General features: G+C 55.2%; 1 protein-coding gene across 2 annotated transcripts; it reads right to left on the bottom strand.

The window, feature by feature from the left end:
- Positions 1–1643: 1643 nt before the first annotated feature.
- Positions 1644–16403, bottom strand: LINGO3 (leucine rich repeat and Ig domain containing 3). 2 transcript variants are annotated; one of them, XM_052702683.1, is made up of 3 exons: positions 16149–16403; positions 8635–8729; positions 1644–3917 (listed from the first exon to the last, which is right to left on the bottom strand). In XM_052702683.1, exon 3 carries the CDS (start codon positions 3881–3883, stop codon positions 2066–2068), a length of 1818 nt encoding a protein of 605 aa, XP_052558643.1. In that variant the 5' UTR covers positions 3884–3917; positions 8635–8729; positions 16149–16403; the 3' UTR covers positions 1644–2065. The 2 variants fall into 2 exon arrangements, with proteins under 2 accessions (XP_052558643.1, XP_052558644.1); XM_052702684.1 differs by lacking the exon at positions 16149–16403 and adding an exon at positions 15675–15789.
- Between the last annotated feature and the right edge of the window lie 1601 nt (positions 16404–18004).

The following is an 18004-nucleotide window of genomic DNA, read 5'->3' as shown; positions in this document are numbered from 1 at the left end:
ATGGTAATCCCACCCCAATGCCCTGGGCTCTGTGTTTGCCCCTAATTGAGCTCTGGGTGTTGCCTAAGCCCTTTTGCTGGAGGCCATGGCATGAATCTTGTGCACGGTGCACGAGTGGCTGTCCTGTACTGGAGGCACATGGGGAAGAAAAGGAAAAAAAACCCAACAAAAGCAAACCCAAACAAAACCACTAAAAACCCCAAACAAATCACAAAAATCCTGATTTTTTTTTTCCTGCCCTCTCCTTCCCCCCCCCCAAAAAAAAAAAAAAAAAAATTATATATATATATATTTCACATGCTCATCACATATAAAACTGTGCAGGTCTGCACTGCCCAAACCTTCTTTTGCACATGGCAGGTTCCTGGCTGCAAGGATTTGTGCTCAAACCCTTCCCACCCCCCAGGTAAAAATCAACCCCAAGTGGGGTGACATGGGGGAGATGGGGGCACCTGGCACGCAATGGGACCCATGGAAGGATGGCAGTGTGAGATGGATGTCCCCATCACAATTCCAAAACATGGGCAGGGAAAAGTGTGGGAGCAGCCTGGGGGGGTTGTGCCCAAAACACAGCCCCAAATGCCTGGGGATGCCATTAATTCCAGCAGGAGTCTTGGTGATCTTGGGTGTGTTCCCAAGGAGAAGGTACACCCAGTGGGATGTGCCCACAAGAATGGGGATGGTTCCTTTTCTCAGCCCAAAATCACATCCCGAGGCCAAACAGAGGTGAAAGAACCAACAGGACAAGGATCACAACGCTGGGGACTGTCCCCATAGCAGCGAGTGCCCACCACTGAGAGATGTGGGATCTGAGGATGAGGAAGAAGGGTGAGAGGAAGAAGTGGGACCATGGGGGCTCCTCATGTTGAAAACAGGAGCTGCTGGAGGATGGCTGCAATGGCAAATGGGGAAACGAGCAGTAGAGGAACCTGCATGGGTGCTGCGCATGTACCCATGCTTTGCACGTGTGCACACACAGCCAGGACCTTCCTGCCCTTCCAGCTGCAGCAGCACCATCAGGGACCTTTTCTCTGGGGTTGCTTCTCCCACTGGTTCCTCAGCTCCAACTCCTTTTTTTCTTCTCTCCTATCTTTTTTTTTGTTTGTTTTGGCCTTCCCCATGCAGGATGAGGCAGCTCCTTCTGTCCTGCAGCCTTCAAGTTTGCAAGCTGAAGGAAATGCCCTGCATTCACCCCAAGCTGCTTTTTGCACCCATAGCAGAACCACCCCACTGCTCCACAGCCGCCAACAGGTCAACCCCAACCCTGGCTACAGCCTTTCTGTGGGGCTGCTCCTCCAATTCTTAATGCCTGTTGCCTCATTTTTTCCATTGCTTCCTTCTCACACCCCAGCACCAACCTGCACAGGTGCGGATCATTATTGCTTGTGCAGGAGCACCCCCAGCCCACAGGGTTGAGCTGCCCTGTGCTGGAGTCACCCAGGTGAAGGTCCCAAGGTGTGGCTGTGCTTTGGGGTCTGTCTGTGCCCAGGGAGGGTTTGGGGACACCCCAGTGCTGCTCCCCAGTCCTGTGTCGCACCGGAAGACTTTTCTTTTGGAAATTCATTTTAAAAAAAGTGTCAGAGGAAAAAAAAAAAAAGAACAACCATAAATAACACCGAGATGGTTTTCTTAAGTCTCTTCAAAACAGAACAAAAAAAAAAAAAAAAAAAAGAAAAAAAAAAAGGGAACAGGGGGAAGAAAAGTTGTTGTTTTCTGGTTGTTTGTTTTTTTGTTTGTTTTTTTTCCCAGGCCAAAATGCTGCTGATCTTACTGAGAAATGCATAGTTGGTAGCAAAAACATCAGCTACATCAGGAGCTGGGATGGCCCCTGGGCCACTTGTGGGGTCACTGCGGGGCTGGGGCCAGCTGGGTCATCCAATCACAGAATCATTAAGGTCGGAAACGACCTCCAAGATCATCCAGTCCAACAGCCCTCGGTCCCTGACCGTGCTGCTGGCCCTGTCGATGCCCCAGGACATCACTGATGCCCCTGTGCCCCCTGGCCCCATTGTGCCACAGCCGTGCCCGGGGCTGGGCGCAGCCAACGGTTCTCCTTTGGAGAGGCTCAGATCATCTTCATGTTGAACTTCCTGGCTCCTCCTTGGCCCGTGGTGGTGGTGGGTCCATCCACCTTCCGGAAGGAATATTCCACCGAGAAATTGTTCTTGTGCTGCCCTCGGCCCCGGCTCCAAACGAAGAGGAGCAGGAAGCAGAAGAGGACCACGCCGAGGAAGGTGATGCAGCCCATGGCTGTGGACACCAGGATGGTCTTGAGATCAAGCGTGAACTTCAAGAAGACCTGCGTGTCGTTATGGTAGGTGTCATTGAACTCATTGAGGTACAAAGTCCGGTTGGCGTTGGAGGAGCCATCGTTCGGGTGTCCCTTGACCGTCAGAGTGGCAAAATAGGTGTCGTTGCCCCCTGCGTTGCTGGCAATGCAGATGTAGGTACCGCTGTCCTGCACTTGGGCAAAGCGGATCTCCAGGGTGCCTCCCGGCAGTACGACTGCTCGCCCCGTGCTGCGCGTGGTGATCATGCGGTGCTGAGGGGACACCCAGACGATGGAGGGCTCTGGCTCCCCGTCCGCCCGGCACAGGAAGGACACGGACTGCCCTTCGCGGGCCGTCACGTGCTGCAGCTTCCGATCCCTGATCTTGGGCTTCTGGCAGGTGAAATACTCGAAGAGCACGGAGTCGGGGAAGTCACGCAGAGCGTTCCCCTGGATTTCAGGCGGTGTGGAGCACATGGGCTGCTGGCCGTCAAAGTTGAGCGTCTTCCGTCGCTGTAGGATCCAGAGGAGGCGGCAGTCGCAGGCCAAGGGATTCCTGTCCACCCGCAGCGTCTCCAGCGTGTTCACAGAGTGGAAGGTGCTCTCCTCCAGCGTGGAGAGAAAGTTGCTGGAGAGGTTAAGCAGACGGATTTGTCTCAGACCAGAGAAGGCCTGCGGCTCCACGGACACCAAGAGAGCGCCCACTATATGCAGCTCCTGGAGCCGGATGAGGTCTTTAAAGGAGCCCTTCAGCACAGTGCTAATGGGGTTGTAGGACAGGTTCAGGTAGCGGAGGTACACCAGGTTCCTCAAGGCAGCGGTGGGCACGGCTGTGATGTTGGTGTAGGTGATGGAGAGTGAGGTGAGGTTCAGGCCCTGGAAGCTGGTGGGGGAGATGTCTTCCAGCAGCGGCCAGTTGTCGATCTCCAGCTGCAGGAGGTTGTAGAGCTTCTTGAAGTTCTGCTCCTCCAGCGCAGAGATGCTGAGGTGCCGGAGCCGCAGCACCTCGAGGTTCTGGAGGTAGGAGAGTGACTCAGCCGAGATGGAGGTCAGATTGCACTTCTCAATGGTCAGTTGCTCCAGGCCGAGCAGCCCTGAGAAGGCGCGCTGGGAGATGTACACCAGGTCGTTATCACCCACCTCCAGGCTCTTCAGGTTCCTCAGGTCCTGGAACATGTAGTCCAGAAGGATGACGAGTTTGTTCTCGCTGATGTCCAAGATGGTGAGGTTGGTCAGCTTGGTGAAGACCCCCGGGGGGATGAGCTTGAGCTGGTTTCCTCGAAGCCGCAGAGTCTGCAGGTTGAACAGGTTGCTGAAGGCTCCTGGCTCCACATTGGTGATGATGTTCTCGCTGAAGTCCAGCTCCTCCAGCAAGGGGTATGGGGAGAGGTCCCCCGGGTTCAGGCAGCGGATGCGGTTCTTGTTGAGCTCCAGGATCTTGGTCTCTGTGGGGATGCCCTCGGGGATGGCAGTGAGCCGCTTGCGGTGACACACCACTGATTTGAGCTGCGGGGCACACTCGCAGCGGGCAGGGCAGGCTGCCACCTGCAGTGGGCTCAGGAGGACCAGGTGGAGGACCAGGACCAGGAACCAACATGTCATGGTGTAGAGCATGGTCTTACCGACTCTCTACCATTCTCCCATACACCTGAAAAGGAAAGAGAGGGGTGTCAGCAGCGAGTTCTATTGAGATCACCAGGCTGTGAGCTACTCCTCCTTTGGAGCAGTACCCCAAACCATGGTCCATGGCCCTGAGAAGGTCCTCACCCTGCAGGAAACACCACCGACCTCTTCTTGTGGCCTGGGGACCATACTCACTGCAAACACAGGCACAGAGCAAAGGTGGGACACCACGTCCTCCTTGCTCCCTGTGGTGGCTGTGGTTGAGTCTTGCCTGATGAAACAAATCCTACTCATCCATGGCCTATCCTTCCTGCATAGGATGGAGGACACTCAGAGCTTCATGCAGGAGCCAGTCCTCCCTTCCCCGCCCTCAACAGTGGGGCTGGGGGAAGCTGCGGGCTCAGTCTTGGCATATTATGGATTACTGCTGCCACGTCTCAATCACTGCTGCCCTCCTTTTGGAGGAATTAGCACCTTGCTGCCCATTTGCCTTTTTGCTTCTTTCCCCTTCCCCAATCTCTTTTTCCTCCTTCGCTCCAAATCTGCTAGAGATTCACATCCCGGCGCTGCTGCAAAGCTCATCAACCACCTTTCCTGAACCAAGCGTTGTCATTAACCTAATTAAACAACGGGGCTGCTCGGACAGAGCGTTGTGGGCTGCTTCTGGAATGCTACAGGATCCAGCCTTGGGGTGCACGGGGACGTTCCCAACCCTCTTTGTGCCCACAGCATGGAGAAGGATGCTATCTCTGTGGATAATTTCCAGCCCTGATCCTATTATACAAGCCAAGCAATTCTCCAGCAGTAAACCCATTGCTCGCTGCAATTTAGGAGCCACAGGAGATTATCTTTTAAAGACTTCTTTTTACATGTCTTAATTTCACCACGCTTTCCTGTCTCTCTGAGCCAGGAGGGAAAGCATCACCATCATCCACAGGGCATTAGCATGGGGCTATGCAGTGCAAAGTAGGGCTCTAGGGAGGGTGGGATCACAGGTCCCACTGCTTTCCCCACTTTCTGGCCATGCATTCCTATTGCTTTTGGGATCCACGAGGAGCTGGCCGTGTGCTCATGCTTCGACTTCATCCTTGTGGTCTCTGTTTCTCCTCTCCCTGACCTGGGAAGGATGCACCCAGACTCAACCTGCAGGAGAAGTCACTATGGGTTATTAATAGCTCATTACTGTCGTAGCATTACCATCTCCGGGGCTTGCCTGGCCTCTGGGGAGTGAGGCCAATTAAGACTCAACTCAAAGGCCTAGATAGAGGCTGCTCATTACGTTTAATTTGTTTTTTAAAATAACATGCCTGCTGCTCGCTGGGCTGAGGAGCAGAGCCACGAGAACCCAGGCTGCAGCACAGCCATGGAGCAGCGATGGAGCAGCGATGGAGCAACTGAACAATGGGGCAGAGCTGCGCAGAAGTGGCTCCTCAGCTCCCAGGTCTCTCCTTTTCTGAATAAAGACCAGAAAACAAGCCAGGCTTGACATTTCTAGGCTCCTCTGCTTTGACAACATGCAAGTACAACTACTTCAGCTGAAGCAATGTCTTGTTTTATTCTTGCATCCGCTTGCAGAATGGTCCCACTGGGGCTGCCCTCAGAGACTGCTGCTCGAAGCCATTTTCACCCTTGGATTGTGCTTTAGCAGCACCCACGGGACTCCCAGCCCCATGCCCAGCAGCACCCACAGCTGCCAACTCACATCTCCCTCCGTGCAGCTCCCAGCCGCTCAGCCCCACATCTGCAGCATTGCATGGGGCTGTTGGGAACAAAATTTGGGATTTAACACTTGGTCTTGTTGAAGCTCATCCCATCGGCCTCAGCCAAGCCATCCTCCATAGGGATTGATCCTTCTCTCAGGCAGATCGATGCTCCTTCCCCAATTGGTGTCATCTGAGGGTGCACTCAGTCCCCTACTCCAGGTGGCCAAGATACTAAGCATGGCCAGCCCCGATGGCTTCACAGAATCATAGAATTACTTGGACTGGAGGGGACCCCAATGATCAAACTTCAACCCCCACTGCTGCATGCAGGGCTGCCAACCTCCATATCTAATACCAGATCAGGCTGCCCAGGACCCCTTCCAACCTGGCTTTGAACACCTCCAGGGACGGGGCATCCTCAACCTCTCTGGGTTTCAGGAAGATGCCTGCTGGTCACAGGCTCCTGGTCCACCAGGCTGCTCCATCTGATCCAGGGTGTAGAATCAGAGCAGCTGATGCCAGGAGCACAGGAGGTGCGATGAGAGCAGAGACACAGAGACCTGGGGGTGATGTGAGGCCAGCAGCCTCCCCGCACTGCCCCGACAAGGCTCTGGCCATCAGGCAATTAGCAACGCGAGCACGAGAGCAATCCAGCTGAAACAGGGCGAGCTGAGTGCAGAAAGGAAGAAAATCAATCAGCAGAGCCAATGGAGAATTACCAAACAGAGTTATTCCTAATCCCATCAGGGTCTGCTGGGAATCCAGTGCTCCTGTCTCTGTGCATCCCAACAGATTTTCTGGGTCACTTCATTTCCAGGCTCTGCTCACCACCACGTGGAAACCCCCATCCCTCGCAACGGCTGCGAGGCCCCGGAATGAAGGATTCCCAACACCAAGGAGACAGCCCCAAAGAAGGCACTGCTTATTTTTAGAGACAACCTTATGATTGTTGAGCACGTGGCCCAGGCAACACCGCGCAGGCAGCCACAGATTGGCCGCAATCTGCTCTTCTTCTTGATAGACATCACGTCTGAATCTCTATCTCTGCAAGATGCTCTCTGGAGAGAAGACATTTCGACACGACCACAAAGTACAACATTTCCAAAAGGTCACTGCGGTGGGTGCAGGTGGTTGGTTTTCCATGAGTGTCATCACTGCCTTCCAAGGCTTCGGGTGGGGGGTGGCAGTGGGGGCTCAGGCAGCAGCCCTGGGTTACCATTGGGGTTCGCCCAGTGAGTTTCTGCTGTGCAAGGAGAAGTTTTAATTTGCAGAAACCTGCATTCCTGCAACTTTGTGTGGTTATTTCCCCAAAACTTCACCGCCTGCTCATTGCAGCCTGCACAGCACACTGAGATGGATTCGCATGGAGGGGGGCTCGATGGATCTCCAAGCATGGGATCCCCAGGCTGTGCTTGCAGATGGCAACAGGAACCACCTCCTGTTGCCACCCACCTCCTGCAGGCACATCACCCAACGCAGCACCCAAGCACCCAGACCACCGTGCCACCTCATCACAGCCACCTGGGGAGGGGACCCTGTGCCTTCGCTCCGAGCCAGGCAGCTTTGTGATAAATGAAATGCGGGAGCAGGATGATTAATAACCATTTCAGAACAGCATACGCTGTAATTATCCACCTTTCAGAGAGCTGATTAATGATGCTGCTCAGGGGCATGAAGAGCCCCCACTCTCACCCTGGCTGGGTGCAGGCTCTGGGTGCTGAGGATTTTACTGCTGCTGCCCCAGGAATGCTCCAGTTTGGTCCAGCGCTTCCATCCAGCTGGATGGGGCTGTGCATTAAGCTCAGGCTCCCAGCTGGGATCGCTGGGTTGGTGAAACCTCCAAATTCCTCACCTGGTGGCACCCCATGCGAGATGCTGTGCAAAATGCAGACAACAAGGATGCTCCAGGGGCACAGGAGCCCCCCCAGATCAGCATCCGAGGGATGGATCCTGGCATAGGGTCCTCGGGGTGCTGCAGGCCTTCAGCAGGGCTCTATGGGGCCAGCCACCCCGCATGGGCACCGCATCACTGCCAAAGCTCTGATTTGAGCAGACAGATGGATTTGTGGGCAGGAGGAGCAGAATGACAGGGCAGTCGGACAGACAGATGTCTGCTCTGAAGACAAGGTGGAGAGGCAGCCATGGGTGGAAAACAGCCTGAGCCCGTCAGGACCGCTCTGCTTTCCATGGGAAAACAAGTTGGCGGCTCAGAGGGGCAGCAGCTGCTGATCCACAGCCCCCGACCTCCCATAAAAACCCACTCAAGGCAGAGATCCCTGTAGGGCAGTGCGGTCCATCTGCCTTTCAGCTCTGCTCAGCATCAGTCCGGGGCTGGATGCCTTTTTTAAGACATGTCTACAGCTGCTGTGCTTGAAATGCTATCGCCGTCCCAGTGATGATGATGGGAGCAGCGAGTGAAGAAAGTAAAATGCCATGAAAGGGAGAAATAACACTCCACTTCGCAATGCACACCCTCATCTTGCCAGGCAGGGTGTATATTGCAACCTAGACCCAACCAGCTTTGTTTTAATGAGAGGAGGCAGATGGGGGCAGAGGACATTGTCTCAGCCCTATGGAGAGCAGATCTCAAACCCACACCGCAGCCGGTTGGGTGGACGGATGGATGCAGTGAACCTGGGTAGGAAGCAGTACAGATTTGCATTTCTGGAGGATGCAGCCCTGCACCCGGGAGCAGAGCAGCCCAGGGGCTCCTGCTGTGCTGCCCCAATGACTTCTCCGTGCCGGGAGCTGCAGAGAATGGGGACATTTGGAGCACGAGATGCTGGCATTGGTCCCCAGATTGGCAGCTTCAGGGCATCAGCTGTGGCTGAAGCAGGCAAGCATCACCGTTCCCATCTGCAGCCCCAGAGAGGCTCCCCAAACCCCAAGCTCTCCATGTGGGGCAACGGGCAGAGATTTCTCAGCCATTCCATGGAACAAACCTGGACACAGCAGCACTGAGCTGTCAGTGCTGCAGCACCAATGCCACGAGGAGCACCCGGAGCCGAACCCCCGCAGATGGAGACCCCCTGTGCTCACCGTTCTGCAGGTCCAGGGCTGCGCTGACAGCTGGCATCTGCGAGGCTGGGCAGCTTTACATGGCGAAGTGTGGAGCACAGCCAGAGCCCTTTCCTCTGGGTAAAACAGCACAGGAAGAAGAGCGTGAATCCCCTCCTGCAGCACCCAGCACCCCAAACAGATACCCAAAGCGCAGTCACATCCCGGAGAGGGGAAGCAGACTTAGCTTTGCTCCACCCCAGTGTGTGAGCTGGCTGTTGCACCTCCCCTCGTTTATACATATGTATGTAATCACATAGGAAGATCTGACAAACAGGTAGGTGTCCAAATTTGTGACCCTTGCCTGGGTCTCTGCCTCTTGGGGTGAAGCATCCCCAACCCTGGCACAGGGCACCCACCTCAGAGAAGATCAAGTTTAATTTGCCAGTAACTAATCAAGATTTAAGGATTTAAGAACTCCCTTTAAGGGAAATAGAGCTCTTTTCAGCTAACAGATCGCCAGAGCTGAGGCCAGGACAGTGACTGTGCCCTGCAGTCTCCTATGAGCCACCCTAACCCCAAAGCCCTAACCCTAAAACTAACCCCAACCCTAACAACAAAGCCCCAAGCCTAAGCACAAACCCCTAATGCAAAAACCCTGACCCTAACTGTAACCCTAAAGCTCTAATGCCTATCCTTAACTCTAATCCTAACAGTTCATTGATGGGTAAAACCCCACTGTTGGGGTCCCCAAAGACCAGAAAACCAAACATCACTCCAGGAGAACCCACTGCCGCCCCACTGATGGCAGTGACATGCTCAGCAGCTCCTCTCCTCCTCCCCTGTGTTTCCCTTTTGCAGCCAGCAGCACCGTGCACATGCACAAGAGAACACTTGGGCTTTGCACACCTGCAGAATGGTGAGGAGGAAAGGAGCAGCACTACAGAATCTCCCATTAGTAATAGCAGCAATACCAGCAAGGACCCCCCCCCCCCCGACCAAGCAGAGCTGTGCTGCTGAAGCGGGGGGGGGGGGGAAAAGGGGAGCACATAGGGGTGCAGATCTTGGGTGCACTGGTATCCAACCCACAGCTAGCAAATGCACGGGGCAGCACATGCAGCAATCTGCTTCTGTTCCATGCTGCTGGCGGCTGCAGAGCAGATGGGGCTCCTGCAATGCCCAAGGAATGCAATAATTGTGAGGGAGGCTGCAAAATGTGATGCACTGCCGTGCTGAGGTCAAGCACAGTGACAGGGCAGCTCGACTCATTGCAAATCCCAATGCAAACAGCAGGTTGGGCATGCTCCCTCTACTTATTCCAATCCTGTTGGAACCAAATTGCAGCAAACCCAGAGGCAAGCAAACCCTCCCCAGCCTCTGCTCTCCTTGCAAAGTGCATAGTATGGCATGGTCCTGCCTGGATGCAGTCCCAACATTCACTTCAGAGGAAAGCAACGGCCTCAACTCTCTGCCTTCATTACAGAGCCTGCTGCTCCCACACATCTGAATGATGAGGGTCTCAACCGATGCTCTTGGCATTTATTTTTGGTTACTCTTACGTCACTTAGCAACCTCCAGTTCAGGTTACTTCAGGTTTGTGTGTGTGTGTCTGCATGTTAATCCCCGTGGAATGGGTCCCTTCCCATGCACCCACTGCCCCTCATTCCTGTCACCCCGATGCTCACTGCTCCCATGCAGAGCCTGCAAACCTGCAGCAAAACCAGCTTACAGCACACCCAGAATGCAGCAGGAACCCCAAAATCCAGCCCCAGTCCCTCTGCCCCCATGGCGCTGCAGCCAGGAGCACAAAGCAGCAAGCTGGAGCCTTTCCCTCATTAGTGTAATTAATGTCAGGTCTCCCAGCTGGCCAGGCTGTGGGCTGACCTTTCCCTTCTGGAGAAATGCATGACAGCACCGACCCAATGCGGGGGTGATGGGAGATGTGGGTTTGTTTGGAGGCATCAGCTCATTTGTCTTAGTGATGTGCCTTCAAAAAGAGGAGCATTCTGCAAAAAGGAAAGGGGATCATTTGGAAAATCATCCTTGGGAGGGGAGGAAAGCTCTGCTCTGCTCACCCAAAGCAGCAGCAGGGGCACAGCATCGCTCCTGGGGGGCACAGTCAGTGATGATAGGAAGATGAGGTGCTGGAATGATCCGAGTTGGAAGGGACCCGTAAGGACCATCGAATCCAACCCTACAACCCACTGAGAACTTGAAGACAAACTCCTTTTGCATTTGCGACTGCAGCAGCAAACAATGTGGGGACTGAGTTTCCAGCTGCTGCAAGATGTTGGTGTGAGGGGTGGGAGGAAGCAGCATGCAGCAAAGCCCCAGCACTGCATGGGGACATTCTGCAACCCTCAGCACCTCCTGCTGAAGGCAGAGCCCCACACAGCAATGTCCCCACCACAGCTGTGCACAGAGGAGCTGGGATTACCAAATGCAGCAGTGTTTCTGTCTTTTTTTTTTCCTTTTTCCTTCCATTTGTCATGCTTGGTTAACACCCCTGCTTTGGTAAAAAGGTCACCGTTTAGATCTCATTTATGTTACTTCTGTGGATTGCAAATGCAGGGCGCTGCTTGTTTTTCCTCCTTAATTAGCGTTCGATTACCAGGGTCACGCTCCAGGATTTGGGCTTGGGAAGTGGGAAACAATGAGCTGCAGTCATTAGGGCAACGCTCTGCGCTGGAGCAAAGGGGTTCAGAGGTAGTTGGGAAGCTGGGGAGAAGCACAGAGTCGTTCCAAATGTTCTTCCGCTTAAATATTCACCCTCCTCCTTTATTTCTCCCCCTCTGCCTGTAGCAACGGTATCTGGCAGAAGGATGAATTTTTAATAGGAGGGGGTGGCAGGCAGAGGGAGACCCTAGGGCAGCAATCCATTAAAACAACATCTGAGGGAAAACCAAACCTGCGAGGGAACCACGTGGGGGAGCAGAGACTGGAGCACTGCAGCCACGCAGTGGGCTCACATTGCCCACAGCCCCACTGCTACAGCCCAAGGTTCCCAGCATCCTGCCAGGGAAGCAGTGGGATTTCCTCCTTTTGGAGATGTTTCCATGCTGTGCACGGCTGGCTGCAAGCGACAGCATTTGCTCAGCCCCTAGGATGAGGACGCAGAGGGGTTGGAGGATGCTGCAGGGCTATGAGGATGCCCGTCTCACCGCCCCATGTCACACGGCTGAACCTAAAGATAGCCCCCAGTTTGCTTTTCATATCAACACAACCAGCGCTCCGGGTAAAAGTCCTTTCCCATGAACTCACTGTTGCTTAATAAAGCACGAAACCCTCCGAGACTGTGACACTGGGATCTGTCATTTTAATTCTCAGCAACACTTGTCCCTCTCCCCGGCTGTATGCGGCCGCTGCTATTTTGGCTGATGTGTCGGGAGCTGAAAGAGGAGCTCCAGCACTACACATCTGAGCTGCTCAGGCTTAAGAAAAAGAGCAGAGATGTGACTTAAAACAAAAAGAGCAAAACTATAGAATGGAAAGCGCCCCTTCTGCACCCCAAGCCCATGGGAGAGCTGTTTGGGACCCAGTGTGTGTGCGTTTGGGATGCTGAGGGCAGAGCATGGTGGGATGGGGCTGATGGGCACAGCACAGCCAAACTCACAGCGGCATGAAAAACTCCAGGGGAAGGCAGCACAGTGTGGAAAGGAGCAGCGATGGAAACCCACCACTATGGGGAGAGCTCCTGCACCCAGAGCAACACGGCATAAAGCACAGGGACCCAAAGCAGGAGGAACCAGCACACGCCATACGATCACCCAAATCCCACTGCTGACAGCCAAGAGGTGCTCCTGCATCTCCTCATTGTGTCCCTGGACTGCACTTCCAGCCACATCCCTGATCCCAAATGCCCCCACTCACTGCATCCCACATCCAAACCCCCCCATGCACTCCATCCCTCTGACGGCTCTGCAAAGCGCTGCTGCTCTCGGCAGCCCCAGGATCAGCTCTTGCTGAAGGTAAATGGCACACAAACACTTGGACAACATCCTCCCATAAAAATCACCCCTCCAACATCCCTACCGCAGCCGGCCAGCTGGCAGCTCCCATCATCTTGCTCCAAAAGCTCCCATGGGTTTCACTGCTTCACTCCACCTCTCCGCAAATCTCCACTCTCTGAACATTTCTGCCCTCCCCTGTTCGTCCTGGTGTTCTTCCACTGCTCTCAAAGCCACCCCTCGGGCTCAGGCAATGCCTCTGCACTGGGATCACCACACACACACAGTGTGTGTGAGCACCATGTGTCCCCCAGCTTGAGGTCATCACTTCGGAGCTGACTTGGAACCGCAGCAAGATGAGGGCTGGGAAAGTGCAGAGCACAAAGTGAGGTCCCTCCTTATGGGTGGGGAAACTGAGGCACGGGGCATGGATATATCTGTATCTATCTTCTACACCACCTGAGGGGGTGAATGCAGCAGGGAGTGAGCCCAGGGATGGCTCTGCCTGGCCCTGCACATAGCACTGTGTGATTTGGAGATGGGGAGATGCTGCTGCTGCTGCCTGAGCTGCCCACAGTACGGCTGATGGCACAGCAATTACCACTGCCCACATGAAACACTTCCAGCCATGTGCTCTGTGTTCCCAGCGTTATTTCCAGGGCTACATCAATGGCTCCAGAATGGGAAAGCAGCTGGATGAGCCCAGATCCCTCTGTGCTAACCTGCAGCCCTGTGCCCTGCACTGATGCAACACAATGCAGCCAAAACCAGAAGTCAAAAAGCCTCCATCACCTCCAACAGCATCGCTTGTAAAGCTCTAGATGAGACCGCACGACACCCAGGCACTTCTGTTCTTTCATACCATGGGGCTTCAGATTAAATGCTTAATTCAGGCTTGTAATGCTGCTGGGAGGGAAGAGTGCAGCACTGAGGTTGGGACCCTGGAGCAAAGGATGTGTGAGTGTACGAGGCACAGAGCAACACAGCTAATAGGAGCAGACGTGGCCGTGCTCCAAACACTGAATGCAGAAGGAAGGAAGCCCACAGCTCTGCTAGATGCTCAGGGCAGAGATGAGTCCTGTGGGATGGAATGAGATGGGGATGAGTGAAGTGGGACGGGATGGGATAGGAGGGGATGGGATGGGATAAGACGGGATGGGATTAGCTGACAACAGTGGGACCCCAGTGCCATCCCTGCTCACTCTGCTGCACAAAGCCATCTTCCACCCTGGGGCCATCCATGCCAAACATGCCCCATGGCATGAAACAGAACTCAGTGCTTTCTTCTCCTCCTCCAGCTCCTTTCCCAGGAAAAAAAAAATAAAAATAAAAGCTAAATTTGCTGATGTTTAAGCAAAAAAAAAAAAAAAAAAAAGAAACAAAAAAGCCAACACAGAAAGCTCTCACTCCAAGCTGCTTTGCCTCCTGTTTGCCTGAGTCGCTGGGAATACGGCTGCTCCCTGTGCTCTGGCTGCTTCCTCGCTGCATGGCAGCGCTGTGCTGGAGAGCATCGCCCTCGAGCTCAGTGCTGAGTGCATCCAGGATTATTTCTGCGACCTCCAAAAGCCACGAGGAGCCCCACAGGAGCAGCAGCCACCTCTGCCACCCCCCAGCAGCAAAAGGCAGCGCCTCCGCTCCCTCCTCCCCCACTTTAGCAAGAAACACCGATGATAAATAAATTAGCTCAAATTAAACCCATTCAATCAGCGGCTGTCACACCGCTTGGGTTTTTCTCCTGTTCCAAGCACATGTACCACATTCCTGCTCGTGGGGATGCTGGCTCCATCCCGAGGGATGCTGGAGCAGAGATTTGGGACGCGCAGCCCTGAGCCCCGCGGTGCTGGTGGAGCTGGAAGGCACTGCTCCACGCTGGGTGCAGTGGTTGTGTGGGCACAGCCAAGCGGTGCAGCACTGCGTGCATGGGTCAGCGTGGGGTTCATCGCCTGCATTTCTGCATGCAAGGCCAGCAACAGGCTCTGCCCTGGCTTTGGAGGCATGCATCACAGTGAGGAGCTGTGAGCTGATGGCCAGCTCTGCTTTTACTGCTGGCTTTTAGAAATTCCTCGTGGTTTGGTTGCAAGAGATGCTTGCAATTACTTTCCCTCTCTGGATACGGCCCTCACAGTGCAGCCCTCAGAGCAGGGGGACACAGCACCCAATGGGGTTTGCTCCTCAACCCCGTGGGCATCACATCCCCAACCATGGAGCAAAGCCACAGAGCTGAGCAGAGTGCAGGGATGGCCTAGGCTGCTCCTTGCTGGCCATCTCATGTCCCCAGCTTGACCCACGGCTCAGATTTGGGGTGCCACGAAGCCGCCTTGCTGATCTGCTCTGGGTATTTTGTGGGTGCTTTGCCTGCTCCTGTCATCCTCTCTCCTCCTGTTTGCTCTTTTCTCCTTCCCAAAAGAAAAAAAACAAAAAACAAAAAACCAACAGCAAAACCACCCATCTCCGGTTAAGGCTGGGCACGAATTTACAGAGCAGCTGCTCTTCTGCAATCGCTCCCTTGAGTGAACGCGGTGGGAATTAGAGCATCTTTTGTCGGGTTTTAGCTCAATCCACTTTGCGAGTGGATTAGGAAACTGGCACAAGAGTGCTCAGGGTCTGGAGCAGGAAGCTGCTATTCTGGAACGCGATAGGAGCTGTGTGCTGTGACTGCTGCCTGCTCCATTTCCCCGAGAAACACAACCCCGGTAACATTTGCATTTAAATCAGTCAGCCCTGGGATTTTTGACAGGAGAATCCGCCTAGCCCTAAAATCGAGGATGCGGAGAGAGGGGGGCCGGCAGGGCCTTGGGGTTGGAACCTGCAGGGCTGGGGGGCGATGGGGGCAGAGGGAGACCCTTCGTTGTGCCAGGAGGGCTGGGGAAAAAGCTGCGGGGAGGACTGCGGGTCGGGAGCCCAGCAGAGGTGCGGGGGGGGGGGGGGAGGGTGAGGCCGGAGCGAGGCACGTTCGGGCTGGAGGCTGCACCTGCAGCTCTGCGCGCATCATAGGGCACTGAGACCCCCGTGCCCGGCGCCGGGCATCACAGCGACCGAGCTGCCCCGGGGGGGGAGGGGGTTGGAGGTGGGGGGATAAGCAGCCATCCCCGCTCCCCACGTGCAGCCCCCGACCCACCCGCTCCCCGCACTCACCGCTCCGTTCCGGCTCTCGGGCGGCCCACGGTGCGGTGCGGGAGCCGAGGCGGCGTTGTTGCGGGCAGAGCCGCAGCCCCGGGGGCGGCGCGGTGGTTCCGGCGGCGGCGGCGGCGGCTCTCGGTCGGACCCCGGCCCGGCCCCGGCGCTTCCCTCCCCCTCCCCACCTAAACCGCACCCCCCCCCCCCCCCCCTCCACCCTCAGTCCGTGGGGCGGCGCTCTGTCCTTCTCTCTGCGCTCTGTCCGTCCGTGAGGAGCCGGAGCGCCTGTGCAACCGCCGCCCCCCGCGCCCCCCAGTATAACGCGGGGAGGGGATGGGAGGGTGGACGGCCCCGGGAGGGAGTGCGGGAACGCAACGCTAATTCCTCGCTCTTGGGCACTGCAAGAAGGGTCGTGCCCCCACCCCTTCGGATCCCCTCCCCATTTCTGCTCTAAGCTCTGTGCCCCGCATCACCCCATCTGGGTGCACCCACCTCGTTTTCCTTGCCAGACGCTTTGTCCATATGGATGAATGAGGACCAACGTGGCTGTTCTCCTATCCAATAAGAAAACTGGGACAAATGGGGTGCGCAGCCCCCAGCCCAGCCAGGGCCCCCACCTTCATGTCCTCGCATCGGGCTCTGCCAAAGGACAGCAGCGTGGCTCAGCTCCCCACCAGCGCCTGCATCCCGTGTGAGGACAGCGCTCACCATCCCTCCCCCCAGCTCCCTGCTCATCTCCAATCCCGCTAAAGCCTCCCACAAACGGGGATGACTTGGTTCATTAGGCTTTGAGGATGACAGAGGCCAATTCCCAATTCCTCGGGGCTCATTTCCTTCCAGCACAGAACTCTGGCTGTGCCTTATTCAGCCGCGCTCGGGCCAGGCTGCTCGTCACGCTCACAGGGCTGAAGTGCACAGCCTCAAGCCCTCTATCTGTTGCATTACAGCCAGCATCACCCGAGCTCCTCACCTACATTCCCTCTATCTGTCAATGGTTTTCGAGCGGCGTTTGGCACGCATCCTCCATTTTACCGATGGGGAAACTGAGGGACAGCCAGCAGGGCTAAGGAGAGAGGCACAGCCCGGTGTCCTGGGCCACCTTGTTGGGTGCTCTGCTCCTATTTGTGCAAAGCACTGCCAGGAGAAACGCTGACAGCTCTCCCACTTCGGGTGTTTTATCAGTGCTGCTTCTACTCTCCGTGCTGTGCTGCAGCCCAGCGCTTCTGCTGGCAGAGATTTCCAGCTGCATCCCACTCCCCATTTGCTCCAGGCTGTGGGTTTACCATTTCAGCACAGACACAGGCTCTCAGGCTTCCCCCTTTGAGTTCCATCCCTGGATCTGCAGCTAAACCTGGCAGATTTATACAGGCGTGAAGGAATCTCAGCGCTGCTTTAAACAATAGCAATTGATGTGCCCAATAAAAGATGAAAAATCAGAGCATGAGATGCAGCTGGTTCAGCTGGAGCTGCCGTTTTAAGGGGCCTGTGGGGGTGTTCAGAGCAATCCACGTTTTGTTTTGGTTCCCCAGGCTAGAAAGGTGATTCTGGCTATTTACAGCCCAGTTGTTAAAGCATTGCTTCAGAATCAGAGTCAATTAAAGTGCATTTCCCCCCCCTCCCCCGACTGGTTATTAATCAATGGAAGGGGGAATTGCTGCATCCACAGGATGTAGATTGGGGGGGAAGAGAGGGGAGTCTGGGGCATTGGGATGGCCACGTGTGGCCCCAAGTGTCACCACATCTGGGGAACCCAGCAGGCTCATGGAGGGGCTTTCTTTAGAGGCGCTGTTCTGAGCCAACACAGAGCAGCTTGACAAGATTTACTGCTTTCTGGGTCATTTTCACACCGATTCAGCAAAACGATTATGAAAAAAAAAAATAATTGAAAAAAAAAAAAAAAAAAATCTGGCACACGCTCAAAATCCCGGAGTTCTTTGGCTGAAAAGCACTAAAGGAAAAAACAAACCGCAGTAAGAATGGAGGTAAGCCCTCCCATTGAGGAGCAGAGCAGCTTTCCAGCCCTCTCCCAGCATCAGTGCCCTGCCAGCCCAGCCCAGCACACAGCACTGCCAGCTCTGGGGCAGCCATAGGAGCTCACTCTCCCCAGCGGGGATGCAGCAGCAGTGGGAGCAGTGCAATGACTTCAGCTTCTCAGTGGTGAGTAATGCATAGAAGGAGGTATGGATCCCCAGGGTGGGTCTGGGGGTGAGAACTCATGGCGTTGGACCCCGTGGAAATGAGGGAAGTGAGACCGAGGTTTCATTGAGAGCCCTTCTGGCACTGGGAGAGGGACAGTGGGAGTGATGCTCACCCCCAGTGCACGGCCCCTGCACCAGGACAGGGCAGAT

Source organism: Tympanuchus pallidicinctus, unplaced genomic scaffold (assembly GCF_026119805.1).
Source record: "Tympanuchus pallidicinctus isolate F22 unplaced genomic scaffold, pur_lepc_1.0 scaffold46, whole genome shotgun sequence".
Classification (NCBI taxonomy): Eukaryota; Metazoa; Chordata; class Aves; order Galliformes; family Phasianidae; genus Tympanuchus; species Tympanuchus pallidicinctus.
The sequence above is the reverse complement of the archived record's forward strand: the minus strand, read 5'-3'. Positions and strand labels throughout refer to the sequence as shown.